Source organism: Castor canadensis, chromosome 9 (assembly GCF_047511655.1).
Source record: "Castor canadensis chromosome 9, mCasCan1.hap1v2, whole genome shotgun sequence".
NCBI lineage: Eukaryota > Metazoa > Chordata > Mammalia > Rodentia > Castoridae > Castor > Castor canadensis.
In genome coordinates, this window is record NC_133394.1 from 89,933,914 (window position 1) to 89,947,683 (window position 13,770).

Here is a 13,770-nt window from a genome sequence, read left to right on the forward strand (position 1 = left end):
CCATCCAAAACTGAACCAAGAGGATATTAATCACCTGAATAGATCTATAACACAAAATGAAATTGAAGCAGCAATCAAGGTCTCCCCAAAAAGAAAAGTCCAGGACCTGATGGATTCTCTGCTGAATTCTATCAGACCTTTAAAGAAGAACTGATAGCAACCCTCCTTAAACTGTTCCACGAAATAGAAACAGAAGGAAAACTGACAAATACATTTTATGAAGCCAGTATTACACTTATCCCAAAACCAGGCAAAGACACCTCCAAAAAGGAGAACTACAGGCCAATCTCCTTAATGAACACTGATGCAAAAATCCTCAATAAAGCCAGTTGGTAGGAAATGGGTTGATTGTCTCTGTCCCTCACATAAAAATTTTTTAAGTTATGGACAATTTTTATGACTTATTGTTACTATTAAAACAATCTATCAAGTAAATATTTCTTTAAAAATACATTAGCTCCAACTGGAGGTTTGGCTCAAATAACAGCAAGCCTGCTTTGTGAGCATAAAGCTTTGAGTTCAAACCTCTGTCCCACCAGAAAAAAAACACATTAGATCTAAATAAAATATAGTTTTATTATCTTCTGATACCTACAGATGAAGCCCAAAAGGCTACATAACACAAGTTTATGAAGACTATAGATCAAAATACAGCCTCTAATTTTGTTAAGTTTAATATGATTACAATAACATGGTAGAGTCAAAAAAATCTTACAACACTAATATTGACACACTATGATTTTCTTGGTTGATTATATAAAAGAAATGCATAGCTAGCAGGAAGTATAACTCTCTACCTGCTTAGATTTTCTGCACTTCATTAATTTTCCATTTACATGTTCATATCATAACTTACTAGGTTTTAAATGACATTTTAACAGAATTTGTAATAAGATAATTAAAGTGAAGTTTGCAATAATAAGCATCCAGAATAAGGTAACAGCTGCCCTGGGAGAAACCAATATACCTAGAAACCCATTTGGGTGGGAAATTTTTAGTACAGTAAATGCAGACAGATACTTACCTCTACAATATTCCATTAATATAAGTACTTCCCATACATTATCACTAATTGAATTAACAGCACAGTCCAAATAACCCACAATATTTTTGTGTCCAGATAGTTCTTTCTGTGAAAAAACAAACAAATTTTTTAAAACTGGAAAATACACATTTTAAACCTGTACTATCATTAGCATGGTTGGAAGCCTAAATTATTGTATTTAATTAATTTCTGCTAGGTAGGTTCTCTACCACTTGAGCCATACCTCCAGCCCAATAAAGCATGAGGACTGGAAGAATGGCTCAAGATTCTGAGTTCAAACACCAGTATGAAAAAAGAAAAAAGATATGAGAGTATGTAATTTGATGTATTTCAACCAAAGGCTTCAAAGGTTTCGATGTAAAGTTCAGCCATTTTCTAACACACAAATAATTGATGACTATTTTTTTTTAATTCAACTGGGAAAATGATCCATTCAAAAGTAATGAAATCTACCAATAGTAGTATATAAGATAGTTCTTTGGGACTCAAGAATAAAATATTAGAACCCTTATTTATTTTTATCTTAAAAAGTAATTAAGCTCTAATATAAATGAACTACTCTCATTTGGTTTGCCTATAACATATGGCAATTGAGAAATAAAAAAAAATTTTGTACTGAGAAATGAAAAAAATTACACAAATTCTATTAAAAGGAAGAATTATGACACAACAGTACAATATCTGTGCTCCAGTTAAAGAACTTAGCCTAAGCTTCACCATTATCATAGGTAATTCTTTTTCACCATTTTGACTAATAGCTTTACCTTTAAAAAGTCTCAAAACCTAATCATCTCTAATCTAGCTAAGGTAGATACAATAAAAGCCAAATTCAGGGTCTGGGTCTGAGGGATGTAGCTAGCTCAATGGTAGGGTGCTTGCCTAGCAAATGCAAGGCTCTAGGTTCGATCCCGAGAACTGAGGGGAAAAAAAAAAAAAAGCAAAATTCAGAAAAGTCACTTATCATCAAAAAAAAATGTACTGGTAAAGATGTTGACATAAAGAAATTCTCCCTCTCTAACTACTAAGAAACTAGTAGTTAGATAAATAAGACTGACATTAATATAAAGTGTTGGCAAGGGTGGGGAGGGGGCACAGGGCACGCAGGTGTCGCTCACTGGTAGGGCACCTGCCTATAAGTGCGAGGCCCTGGGTTCAATTCCCAGCACTGAAAATAAAAAAATAAAATAAAACATTGCTGACAAGAACATAAAATGGTCTGGTTGCCATGGAAAACAGCTTGGCAATTCCTTAAAAATTTAAACACAGAATTATCCAGTAATTATAGACCTATGCATACACCCAAAGAACAGAAACTAAGTACCCAAACAAATACATGGACACACATATTCTTAACAATAATATTCACAATATCCAAAAAGTAGAAACAGCCCAAACATCCATCAGTTTTAAAAACTCCATAAAAACAGATAAATTGTGATATATAAATACATTGGAATATTATTCATCCATAAAAAGAAATGGAGTACTTATACACTACAATGTAAACAAACCTTTAAAAAATTAGGCTAAGTGGAAAGGAAAATGCAAAATGTCACATATTGTACAACTCCATTTGTGGGGAATATCCAACAGATAAATCCATAGAGACAGATATAGAAGGGCTTGCTAGGAGCTAAGGAAGGGGGAGTGAGAAGCAACTGCACAACACATACGAGTTTCATTTGGGAGTGATGAGAAGGTTTTGAAACTAGATAAAAGCGGTGTTTGTGCAATACTATGAATGTAGTTTAAGTGTCACTGAATTGTTCACTTTAAAATAGTTGGTTTTATATTACGTGAATTTCACTTAATAAGACAAAAGCTTGAGGTGTGTGTGTGTGTGTGTGTGTGTATGTGTGCGTGTGTGTGTGTGTGTGTGTGTGATTAAACAATGGAGGATAATAGGAAAAAGAAGAAGAGCAGAGGTCAAAGTAAGTACAAGATGCCTCCAGAGCACTGACGCAGTACTAAAAAGGAAAAAATTTTTATTTTATAATATTTTTAACTGTTGACTTAACTCAGAGTCACTGAAGTTTTTAATGACTTACTAAAATAATTTTTTTATGTTTTGATTTTTCTTGGCAGTACTAAGGGTTAAACCCAAGGCTTCACACTCTCTAAGGCAGGCTGTTCTACTACTTGAGCAACTCTTACCACCTGAGCCAGGATGCCAGCCCTTTTTGCTTTGGTTACTTTTAAGATAGGGTCTTGCTTTATGCCCAGGGGGACTTGAACCATGGTCCTCCCATCTGTGCTTCCCTATGTAGCTGGGGTGACAGGCACACACTGCCATGGCCAGATGCCATGGTTGAAATGGAATCCTCCCAATCTCTGCCTTTTGAGTAGCTAGGATTACATGCTTGAGCTACCACACTCGGGCTTTACCTAATATTTAAAAAGAATTTTCCCTTACTAAAGGATACCATGTTATAAATTACAGACTTCAGAAGAAAAACAATCAACTGCACAGCATGATTTTTAAAATGGAAAAAAAACTAATTATTGTTTGTAAATACAAAAACATAAACTGAGTGCATAAAACATGCACAGGAGTGGTAAACACTATATGCAAGACAGCAGTCTTTTTTTGGTAGAAAAGAACAGTACAGGGACACAGTTGGAGAAGAAAGCTTATAAGGTTTTACTTCTTAAAGTGGATGGTGTGCAAACATAGTGTTTATTATGTAATTCTCTAAATTTTTCTATTTTCAAAATATTTTGTAATTTAAATGAATTTTAAAAAAGAAAAAAGTAGCTTTCCTGTTAACTTACAGTAGGGGAAACTACTAGCTATATTTCGCCTTAAGTATAGCCATAAGAAATGAACTATAAATTCCTGGATAATACTACGATTTAATGATCTTCAAAAGTTTTCTAAATGTGTATAAATTGATAAGCAGCATGCCTAAAAACTTGTGAATGTTACATAATAAAACCAAAAGAAAACACACCATCTTTCTAAAACAAAATTACACTTCCACTTACCATAATTGTAATTTCCCTTTTACAAATGTTGAGGTCTGGCATGTTATTGACATACATTCGTTTCAATGCACATCGGATTCCACCATGAGTCCGCACCAAGAAAACTGTGGAGAATCCACCTAGAAGAAGAACCAATTAACTTAAAAGAACCAGAAAATACTGTCAAAATCAATCATGTAATATCATTTTGAAACTTAGCATCAGAGGAAAATAAACATGGAATGTCCCCAAGACAAAAATAAGTACAGTAAGCAGCTAATCAATTAAAAGCTAAACAGCAGATTCTTATGTTTAGCTGAAGTAGTACTTACGAAACCACACACTTCTTAAATAAACATGCTTCTCTTTCAAAAGCCAATATACTGCATTTTCACTTTTTGCACTGGAATACTTGTTATGCATTACCCACAAAATGTCACAATACAACCATATAATTATAGTTTGACTATACTAGTAATTGCCTACCCACCAGACTCCCCATCTTGTGATGACAAAACGCTGATGCTGACGTTACTTAATAGGAGAAAATGAGATCAAACAGTCTTGGCCCCTCCTCCAGTTCCAGGGTATAAGTCAACATTGTTCTAAGTCAGTCATGGGAATCTCACTTCCCCTTATCAGTAACTGATTTAGGATTGGGTATAGAACCAGTTTTAACTAATGGGACATAAAGTAATGTATGCTAGGATTGCAGGGAAAAATTTCCCACCTAGATAAAAGAAAGTGACAGTGGAGAAGGCCTTGGTGTTCCTCCTTTTGAATTATGTTGTATAATAATAATAAAAAATAATATACAGCCAATCTGCCCATGAGAGTTAGAAAGAAAATGACACAAAACATCAGGAGTCAGGCTACCAAATTAGCCAACCCCAGCCAGAACTCATGTGAGATAATAAATGTCATTATCTAAGCCACAGTTATTTGTCCACTATGTTAATTGCATCTGAGGAAGTATCATATCTGAAGTACATAGCTAAATAGGTATTTTAAGGGACAATTATTTCTGTCACACCTAAACAAAGATTTCCACCCAAAATTTTTAAAACTCATCTCGGCAAATAACATTCTACAGCTTACATATTTTTTTTAATGTGCTACTTTTATTAACTTGATAGTCCTTACAATGCAGCACCCTGAGTATTAAGTCACCTTTACTGCAGTTCAATCCAAAACAAAGGAAAAGTAAACTATTAGGGATAAACAATAGTGAAAAAGAGCTCCTAGAATTCCCCAGAATTAGCATATAATCATTTCAGATTCTCCATATCTTACAAGTGCAGTAACAAGAAACTGTGTAATTCCTATCTTGTTAAACTGGATATCCATGGACATAACAAAACCAGAAATAAATTCAATCACCTCACAAGGCAGTTACCAGAAATAACATAGGATAATAGTTTAGAGAAGGCTCTAATAATACAGGGCATTACTCTAAAAGAAGTTCATTTAGCACTGATTTCATATGCAAACATTTACAAACCAAAAAGTAAAAAACCTAGTAACAAAGTGCCACTTAATCTATTCTAATTTTATTTAGTTACAAAAAGTAAGAAAAATGTTCAAATTTAGAATCTGACCATCTAAGGAGGTAAAATGAATACAGGTCAAGACAAATCATTTCATTTGCATTTGTTTTGAGACATTTACCTATTCAGAGCTAGATTATTCCCTTATAACAACAATGTAATGTACCCAAACATAGCTAACATGAGAATTGGTGTGATGGTTTGTGTATGAATTTACCTTAAGTAGATTCCAAGTTCTGACCTTGAGTCTGAATCAGCAGGTCTAATGGAGGCTTAGTGGACATATATTGCTAAAAATCCCCCTACTCATACAGATTCCCAAGGTAAGTCAGTAAAAAGAAAAGAATACTTCAAATTTGACACTGCTAGGTTTTATGCTAAAAGTTTCTAGCAACTTCATCAGAAACGTAAAAGTCAATTTTCATTCTCTGTTATTAGATTGCTAAGGCATTTTAAATTTCACCAATTTGATAGGGAAAGTCTCTCACATTATTATTTCTACCTGTGTTCTAATGATTAGCAGTAAAACTGAACATCATTGCCTCAGTTTCTTGGCCACTTGTATTTTCTGTACTGTGATGATTTCATATCTTTGACCTCATAACCTAAGGGTTATCTTTTTCTTTCAATGGTAGGAAGGCATTATAGAACTCTTTGTCAATATATAATAAGTACAAATATTTTCTCCTGTTCTATTATTTGTTCCACTTTATGAACAGCATCTTTTGTAAATCAAAAAGCACATGTGAACTATTTCTATGAACAAATACACTAAGACTTGCCTGGATTACAAAATTAGGGAAGGAGGAACTTAACTTTCTCTTTATGTGCCATTGTAATGTTAGATGTTACAAGGAGTGCGTGTTGCATTGTCAATTTTTGAAAGAAATGTAAAATATTTCCTTTAAACAAATGAGAAAATTACTAATCACCTTAAAACATACATCAAGGAGAGGAGGGATATAACTAGTAATCTTAGGGTGGGAGTGCAGCTCCGTGGTAGAGTGCTTATGCAGGAGTTGGAATCCCAACACCACAAAAAAAAAAATTTAACAAGCAGTTTCTACAGAGAAAAAGCATCATATAAAAAGATGACACACCCACATACCTATCAGTACTAACACTTAATGTTAATGGACTTAATTCACCCATCAAAAGACACCGTTTGACAAAATGGATTAAAAAAGAAGATCCAACAATTTGTTGCTTACAGGAGACTCATCTCACCGACAGAAATAAGCATATGCTTAGGATGAAGGGCTGGAAGAAGATTTACCAAGCCAATGGCCCCCGAAAACAAGCAGGAGTAGCAATACTTATCTCTGACAAAGTAGACTTCAAACCTACATTGATCAAACGAGATAAAGAAGGACATTCCATACTAATAAAAGGGGAAATAGACCAAAAGGAAATAATAATCATCAATCTGTATGCACCCAATGTCAACGCACCCAATTTCATCAAACATACCCTGAAAGACCTAAAAGCATATATAAACGCCAACACAGTGGTTGTGGGAGACTTTAACACTCCATTATCATCAATAGATAGGTCATCCAAACAAAAACTCAATAAAGAAATCCAAGATCTAAAATATGCAATAGATCAAGTGGACCTAGTAGATGTCTACAGAACATTTCATCCAACCTCTACACAATATACATTCTTCTCAGCAGCCCATGGAACCTTCTCCAAAATAGATCATATCCTAGGGCACAAAGCAAGCCTCAGCAAATATAAGAAAATAGAAATAATACCATGCATACTATCTGACCACAATGCAGTAAAAGTAGAACTCAACAACAAAAGTAAAGACAAAAAACATGCAAACAGCTGGAAACTAAATAACTCATTACTTAATGAAGAATGGATCATCGATGCAATAAAAGAGGAAATTAAAAAGTTCCTAGAAGTCAATGAAAATGAAAACACAACCTACCAGAACCTATGGGACACAGCTAAGGCAGTCTTGAGAGGAAAGTTTATAGCCATGAGTGCATATATTAAAAAGATTGAAAGATCCCAAATTAATGACCTAATGATACATCTCAAACTCCTAGAAAAACAAGAACAAGCAAATCCCAAAACAAATAGGAGAGAAATAATAAAAATAAGAGCTGAAATCAACGAAATAGAAACCAAAAAAACCATACAAAGAATTAATGAAACAAAAAGTTGGTTCTTTGAAAAAATAAACAAGATCGATAGACCCCTGGCAAACCTGACTAAAATGAGGAGAGAAAAAACCCAAATTAGTAGAATCAGGAATGCAAAAGGGGAGATAACAACAAACACCATGGAAGTCCAGGAAATCATCAGAGACTACTTTGAGAACCTATATTCAAATAAATTTGAAAATCTAAAAGAAATGGACAGATTTCTAGATACATATGATCATCCAAAACTGAACCAAGAGGAAATTAATCACCTGAATAGACCTATAACACAAAATGAAATTGAAGCAGCAATCAAGAGTCTCCCCAAAAAGAAAAGTCCAGGACCTGATGGATTCTCTGCTGAATTCTATCAGACCTTTAAAGAAGAACTGATACCAACCCTCCTTAAACTGTTCCACGAAATAGAAAGGGAAGGAAAACTGCCAAACACATTTTATGAAGCCACTATTACACTTATCCCAAAACCAGGCAAAGACACCTCCAAAAAGGAGAACTATAGGCCAATCTCCTTAATGAACATTGATGCAAAAATCCTCAACAAAATAATGGCAAATCGAATTCAGCAACACATCAAAAAGATTATTCACCACGACCAGGTAGGCTTCATCCCAGGGATGCAGGGGTGGTTCAACATACGAAAATCAATAAACGTAATAAACCACCTTAACAGAAGCAAAGACAAAAACCACTTGATCATCTCAATAGATGCAGAAAAAGCCTTTGATAAGATCCAACATCATTTCATGATAAAAGCTCTAAGAAAACTAGGAATAAAAGGAAAGTTCCTCAACATTATAAAAGCTATATATGACAAACCTACAGCCAGTATTATACTTAACGGAGAAAAATTAAAACCATTCCCTCTAAAATCAGGAACCAGACAAGGATGCCCACTATCTCCACTCCTATTCAACATAGTACTGGAATTCCTAGCCAGAGCAATTAGGCAAGAAGAAGGAATACAAATAGGTAAAGAAACTGTCAAAATATCCCTATTTGCACACGACATGATCCTATACCTTAAAGACCCAAAAAACTCTACTCAGAAGCTTCTAGACATCATCAATAGCTATAGCAAGGTAGCAGGATATAAAATCAACATAGAAAAATCATTAGCATTTCTATACACTAACAATGAGCAAACGGAAAAAGAATGTATGAAAACAATTCCATTTACAATAGCCTCAAAAAAAATCAAATACCTAGGTGTAAACCTAACAAAAGATGTGAAAGACCTCTACAAGGAAAACTATACACTTCTGAAGAAAGAGATTGAGGAAGACTATAGAAAGTGGAGAGATCTCCCATGCTCATGGATTGGTAGAATCAACATAGTAAAAATGTCGATACTCCCAAAAGTAATCTACATGTTTAATGCAATTCCCATCAAAATTCCAATGACATTCATTAAAGAGATTGAAAAATCTACTGTGAAATTTATATGGAAACACAAGAGGCCACGAATAGCCAAGGCAATACTCAGTCAAAAGAACAATGCAGGAGGTATCACAATACCTGACTTCAAACTATATTACAAAGCAATAACAATAAAAACAGCATGGTACTGGCACAAAAACAGACATGAAGACCAGTGGAACAGAATAGAGGATCCAGATATGAAGCCACACAACTATGAGCAACTTATCTTTGACAAAGGAGCTAAAAATATACGATGGAGAAATAGCAGCCTCTTCAACAAAAACTGCTGGGAAAACTGGTTAGCAGTCTGCAAAAAACTGAAACTAGATCCATGTATATCACCCTATACCAAGATTAACTCAAAATGGATCAAGGATCTTAATATCAGACCCCAAACTCTTAAGTTGATACAAGAAAGAGTAGGAAATACTCTGGAGTTAGTAGGTATAGGTAAGAACTTTCTCAATGAAACCCCAGCAGCACAGCAACTAAGAGATAGCATAGATAAATGGGACCTCATAAAACTAAAAAGCTTCTGTTCATCAAAAGAAATGGTCTCTAAACTGAAGAGAACACCCACAGAGTGGGAGAAAATATTTGCCAACTATACATCAGACAAAGGACTGATAACCAGAATATACAGGGAACTTAAAAAACTAAATTCTCCCAAAACTAATGAACCAATAAAGAAATGGGCAGGTGAACTAAACAGAACTTTCTCAAAAGAAGAAATTCAAATGGCCAGAAAACACATGAAAAAATGCTCACCATCTCTAGCAATAAAGGAAATGCAAATTAAAACCACACTAAGATTCCACCTCACCCCTGTTAGAATAGCCATCATCAGCAACACCACCAACAACAGGTGTTGGCGAGGATGCGGGGAAAAAGGAACCCTCTTACACTGTTGGTGGGAATGTAGACTAGTACAACCACTCTGGAAAAAAATTTGGAGGCTACTTAAAAAGCTGGACATCGATCTACCATTTGATCCAGCAATACCACTCTTGGGGATATACCCAAAAGACTGTTACTCCAGAGGCACCTGCACATCCATGTTTATTGCGGCACTATTCACAATAGCCAAGTTATGGAAACAGCCAAGATGACCCAGCACTGACGAATGGATTAAGAAAATGTGGTATCTATACACAATGGAATTTTATGCAGCCATGAAGAAGAACGAAATGTTATCATTCGCTGGTAAATGGATGGAATTGGAGAACATCATTCTGAGTGAGGTTAGCCTGGCCCAAAAGACCAAAAATCGTATGTTCTCCCTCATATGTGGACATTAGATCAAGGGCAAACACAACAAGGGGATTGGACTATGAGCACATGATAAAAGCGAGAGCACACAAGGGAGGGGTGAGGATAGGTAAGACACCTAAAAAACTAGCTAGCATTTGTTGCCCTTAATGCAGAGAAACTAAAGCAGATACCTTAAAGCAACTGAGGCCAATAGGAAAAGGCGACCAGGAACTAGAGAAAAGGTTAGATCAAAAAGAATTAACCTAGAAGGTAACAGCCACGCACAGGAAATCAATGTGAGTCAATGCCCTGTATAGCTATCCTTATCTCAACCAGCAAAACCCCTTGTTCCTTCCTATTATTGCTTATACTCTCTCTACAACAAAATTAGAGATAAGGGCAAAATAGTTTCTGCTGGGTATTGAGGGGGGGGAGTGGGAGGGGGTGGAGTGGGTGGTAAGGGAGGGGGTGGGGGCAGGGGGGAGAAATGAACCAAGCCTTGTATGCACATATGAATAAAAAAAAAAAAAAAAAAAAAAGCAAGAGCATACAAGGGAGATGTGAGGATAGGTAAGACACCTAAAAAATTAGATAGCATTTTTTGCCCTCAACGCAGAGAAACTAAAACAGATACCTTAAAAGCAACTGAGGCCAATAGGAGAAGGGGACCAGGAACTAGAGAAAAGGTTAGATCAAGAAGAATTAACCTAGAAGGTAACACACATGCACAGGAAATTAATGTGAGTCAACTCCCTGTATAGCTATCCTTATCTCAACCAGCAAAAACACTTGTTCCTTCCTATTATTGCTTATACTCTCTCTACAACAAAATTAGAGATAAGGGCAGAATAGTTTCTGCCGGGTATAGAGGGAGTGGGAGGGAAAGGGAGAGGGTGGGGTGGGTGGTAAGGGAGGGGGTGGGGGCAGGGGGGAGAAATGACCCAAGCATTGTATGCATATATGAATAATAAAATAATAAAAATAAAAAAATAAAAAATAAAAAAAATAAATAAAAAGATGACACACAAAGTCAACAGATTTAAAATTAAAATATGGAGGTTGCAGTATTAGCATTTACAATAAGCTCACCTTATTACATGCAGTTTTGACAAAGTACAGTCAAATAAATAAATATATAGCTAATTTCAGAAACAAAAAATTGTATATTCCTGCAGGCACCTTAAGCAGCCTAGCTGGTGCAGAGAAAGTCTCAATCAGTCCCATGCTAATACCAGTTGTATTTAAGTCATTGTGTGATCTGGAGTGTTTCCCCATCCTTAATTTTGTAAAAATCTGCCTCCCAAAAAGCAAATGAACCCAAAAGGTAAGTTCAAAGTTAATGTGCTTAATTTAAAGAGATTAAATGAAAGGTTTGTATTTGTTGAAAGGCAGCACGTCTTTAGCAGAAGTTGGGCAGTGTTATAGGAAAAATCTATTAAGCATCAGCAGTACAGCACTGAACTCTATACATCCTAAGCATTTCCAAGTTTTCCTCAGTGGTGGTTCCCTTGGAGTCATATACCTGTGTATACCAAGAGTGTACTGTACCTCTGTGCTACTCATACAAAAAATAACAAGAACTTCTCAAGGCATAAAACCACAAGATCAAAGAAAATGGAAGAGAAAAGTGATGTCAACAAAATTTTCAAAGATGGAAAACTTACAGACACACAGTAACAGATGGTTCCGAAAAACAAAACACTAAGTAGGTGACTGGGGCAGAGAGCGAGAGCAAACGTAGGCAAGAAGGAAGCCTATTTTAATGCCATAAAGCAGGAGATGATTAAGAATTACAGGAGCCCTTCAAATACAGGGGAAGCAATGGAAAATTAGGAAGATTGATTTAAAATCTTCATAAAAGCAGTCAAACCTCCAGATTCCACACCCCATTTCTCAGTCAGGCCAACACTCATTTATAGGCAGGATTAAACAAGCACAATGTATCAGATACAAGGCTTCATATACTTACCAGGAAATGGTAAGTACAGTCCTAAGAAGATAAGAATTAAGTAAAAGTCTCCATACTAAAAACAGAATGCCCTACCTCAACCCAAGGCCACTGTTCAGCTACAAGAACATGTAGTCAGGGGTACAGGACTAACACAAAAAGGAGATTATACAGAATTTTTCTCCTGGAAAACTGGCGAAACTAATACAGATCGAGTGAAATATGGGAGTCACATAATGAAAAGGTGCCTTTCTGCCTCACCACACTAAAGTTAACCCAAATCAAGAAGTTCTCACAACTTTCCCAAAGCACTTCAACTCACCACTTTAAAACTTCACTCTGAGAATAAGTTCCTGTAGAAGAGGAATATTCTGAAAATGAGAAATGACTTTTATAAATTATAACTTAAAAATCAAAAGTTAAAAAAATTCAAAGAGGAGCTAGGAAATAAAAATATGGGTATCTTCCAGAACTTTTCTACAGGATAAGAGAAAAAGACAAGAAAAATCAAAGGGTCAGTCCAACTGATCCAGTATTACAACAGAAGTTCTAGAAAGAGAAAAGAAAGAAAAACAGAGGAGAAAATGTATCAAAGATGTAACACACACACACAGAGGACATGAATTTCCATATGTGAAGGGCTCACCAAGTAAGTACCCAGCTTGGACAAAATATAGATCCAAGACTTGTAATTATGACATGGCAGAATTCTCAGGATAAAAATCCTAAAAGCTACCAGTTAGAAAAAAATGATTCCACATTTACGTTAGTCCTCTTTACAAACCAGTGAGAGAATGTGTAAGCACAATTATACAAACATTATTTTTAAATTGGCATATTATACATTGAAGGCACAATTTTACTAAATACTTTATTCTCTAACTCAAATTAGCCTGAAAACTTTTAAAGTTGCTTCAAGATGTTTCTAAATTCATAGTCATCATAGAATAACTACTGCAAAATAAATGCATAATATTAAGAATAACACCAGTAAATAAATGGTAAAAATACCAGAAAATACACTAGAATTCACATTCTACTATCGGATGACCAAAAAACCTACATAATATCTAGTGAACAAGACTGGGATTCCAAAATCATCATTTCAAAGACATGGTCACCAAGAGAAACAGAACAACAGGATTTGGTCCTTTATACTAATAGTGGGTATTATGGGATTGGAGATTTTGAAATAACAGTTAATTTACCTGGTACTAAACCTGCACCCCAGTGTAGCCCCTTCTCTCCTCTCCCTTCATCCTCTCCTCCTGTCCTGGAGCCTCTCTCCATTATGTGATCCAGCCCCGGTTGTGGCTGCGGTCAACAAATCCTAGTGAAGGGCTTTGTGTCTTTGGTCCTCAATTGTTTGTCTTTTTCCTACTCTGTTCCCCACATTTGCTGATTTTTAGGGTATACTCT

General features: G+C 35.5%; 1 protein-coding gene across 4 annotated transcripts in view; it reads right to left on the reverse strand.

Moving 5' to 3' along the window:
• Positions 1-13,770, reverse strand: part of Bmp2k (BMP2 inducible kinase) — a 121,055-nt gene that overhangs the window by 78,903 nt on the left and 28,382 nt on the right. For all 4 annotated transcript variants that reach the window (XM_074041920.1, XM_074041918.1, XM_074041917.1 and 1 more), the window contains exons 2-3: positions 4,031-4,149; positions 1,025-1,130 (exon numbers count right to left, since the gene is read on the reverse strand). In XM_074041920.1, the coding sequence (XP_073898021.1) occupies positions 1,025-1,130; positions 4,031-4,149 (225 nt within the window). The remainder of the gene's footprint in view (positions 1-1,024; positions 1,131-4,030; positions 4,150-13,770) is intronic.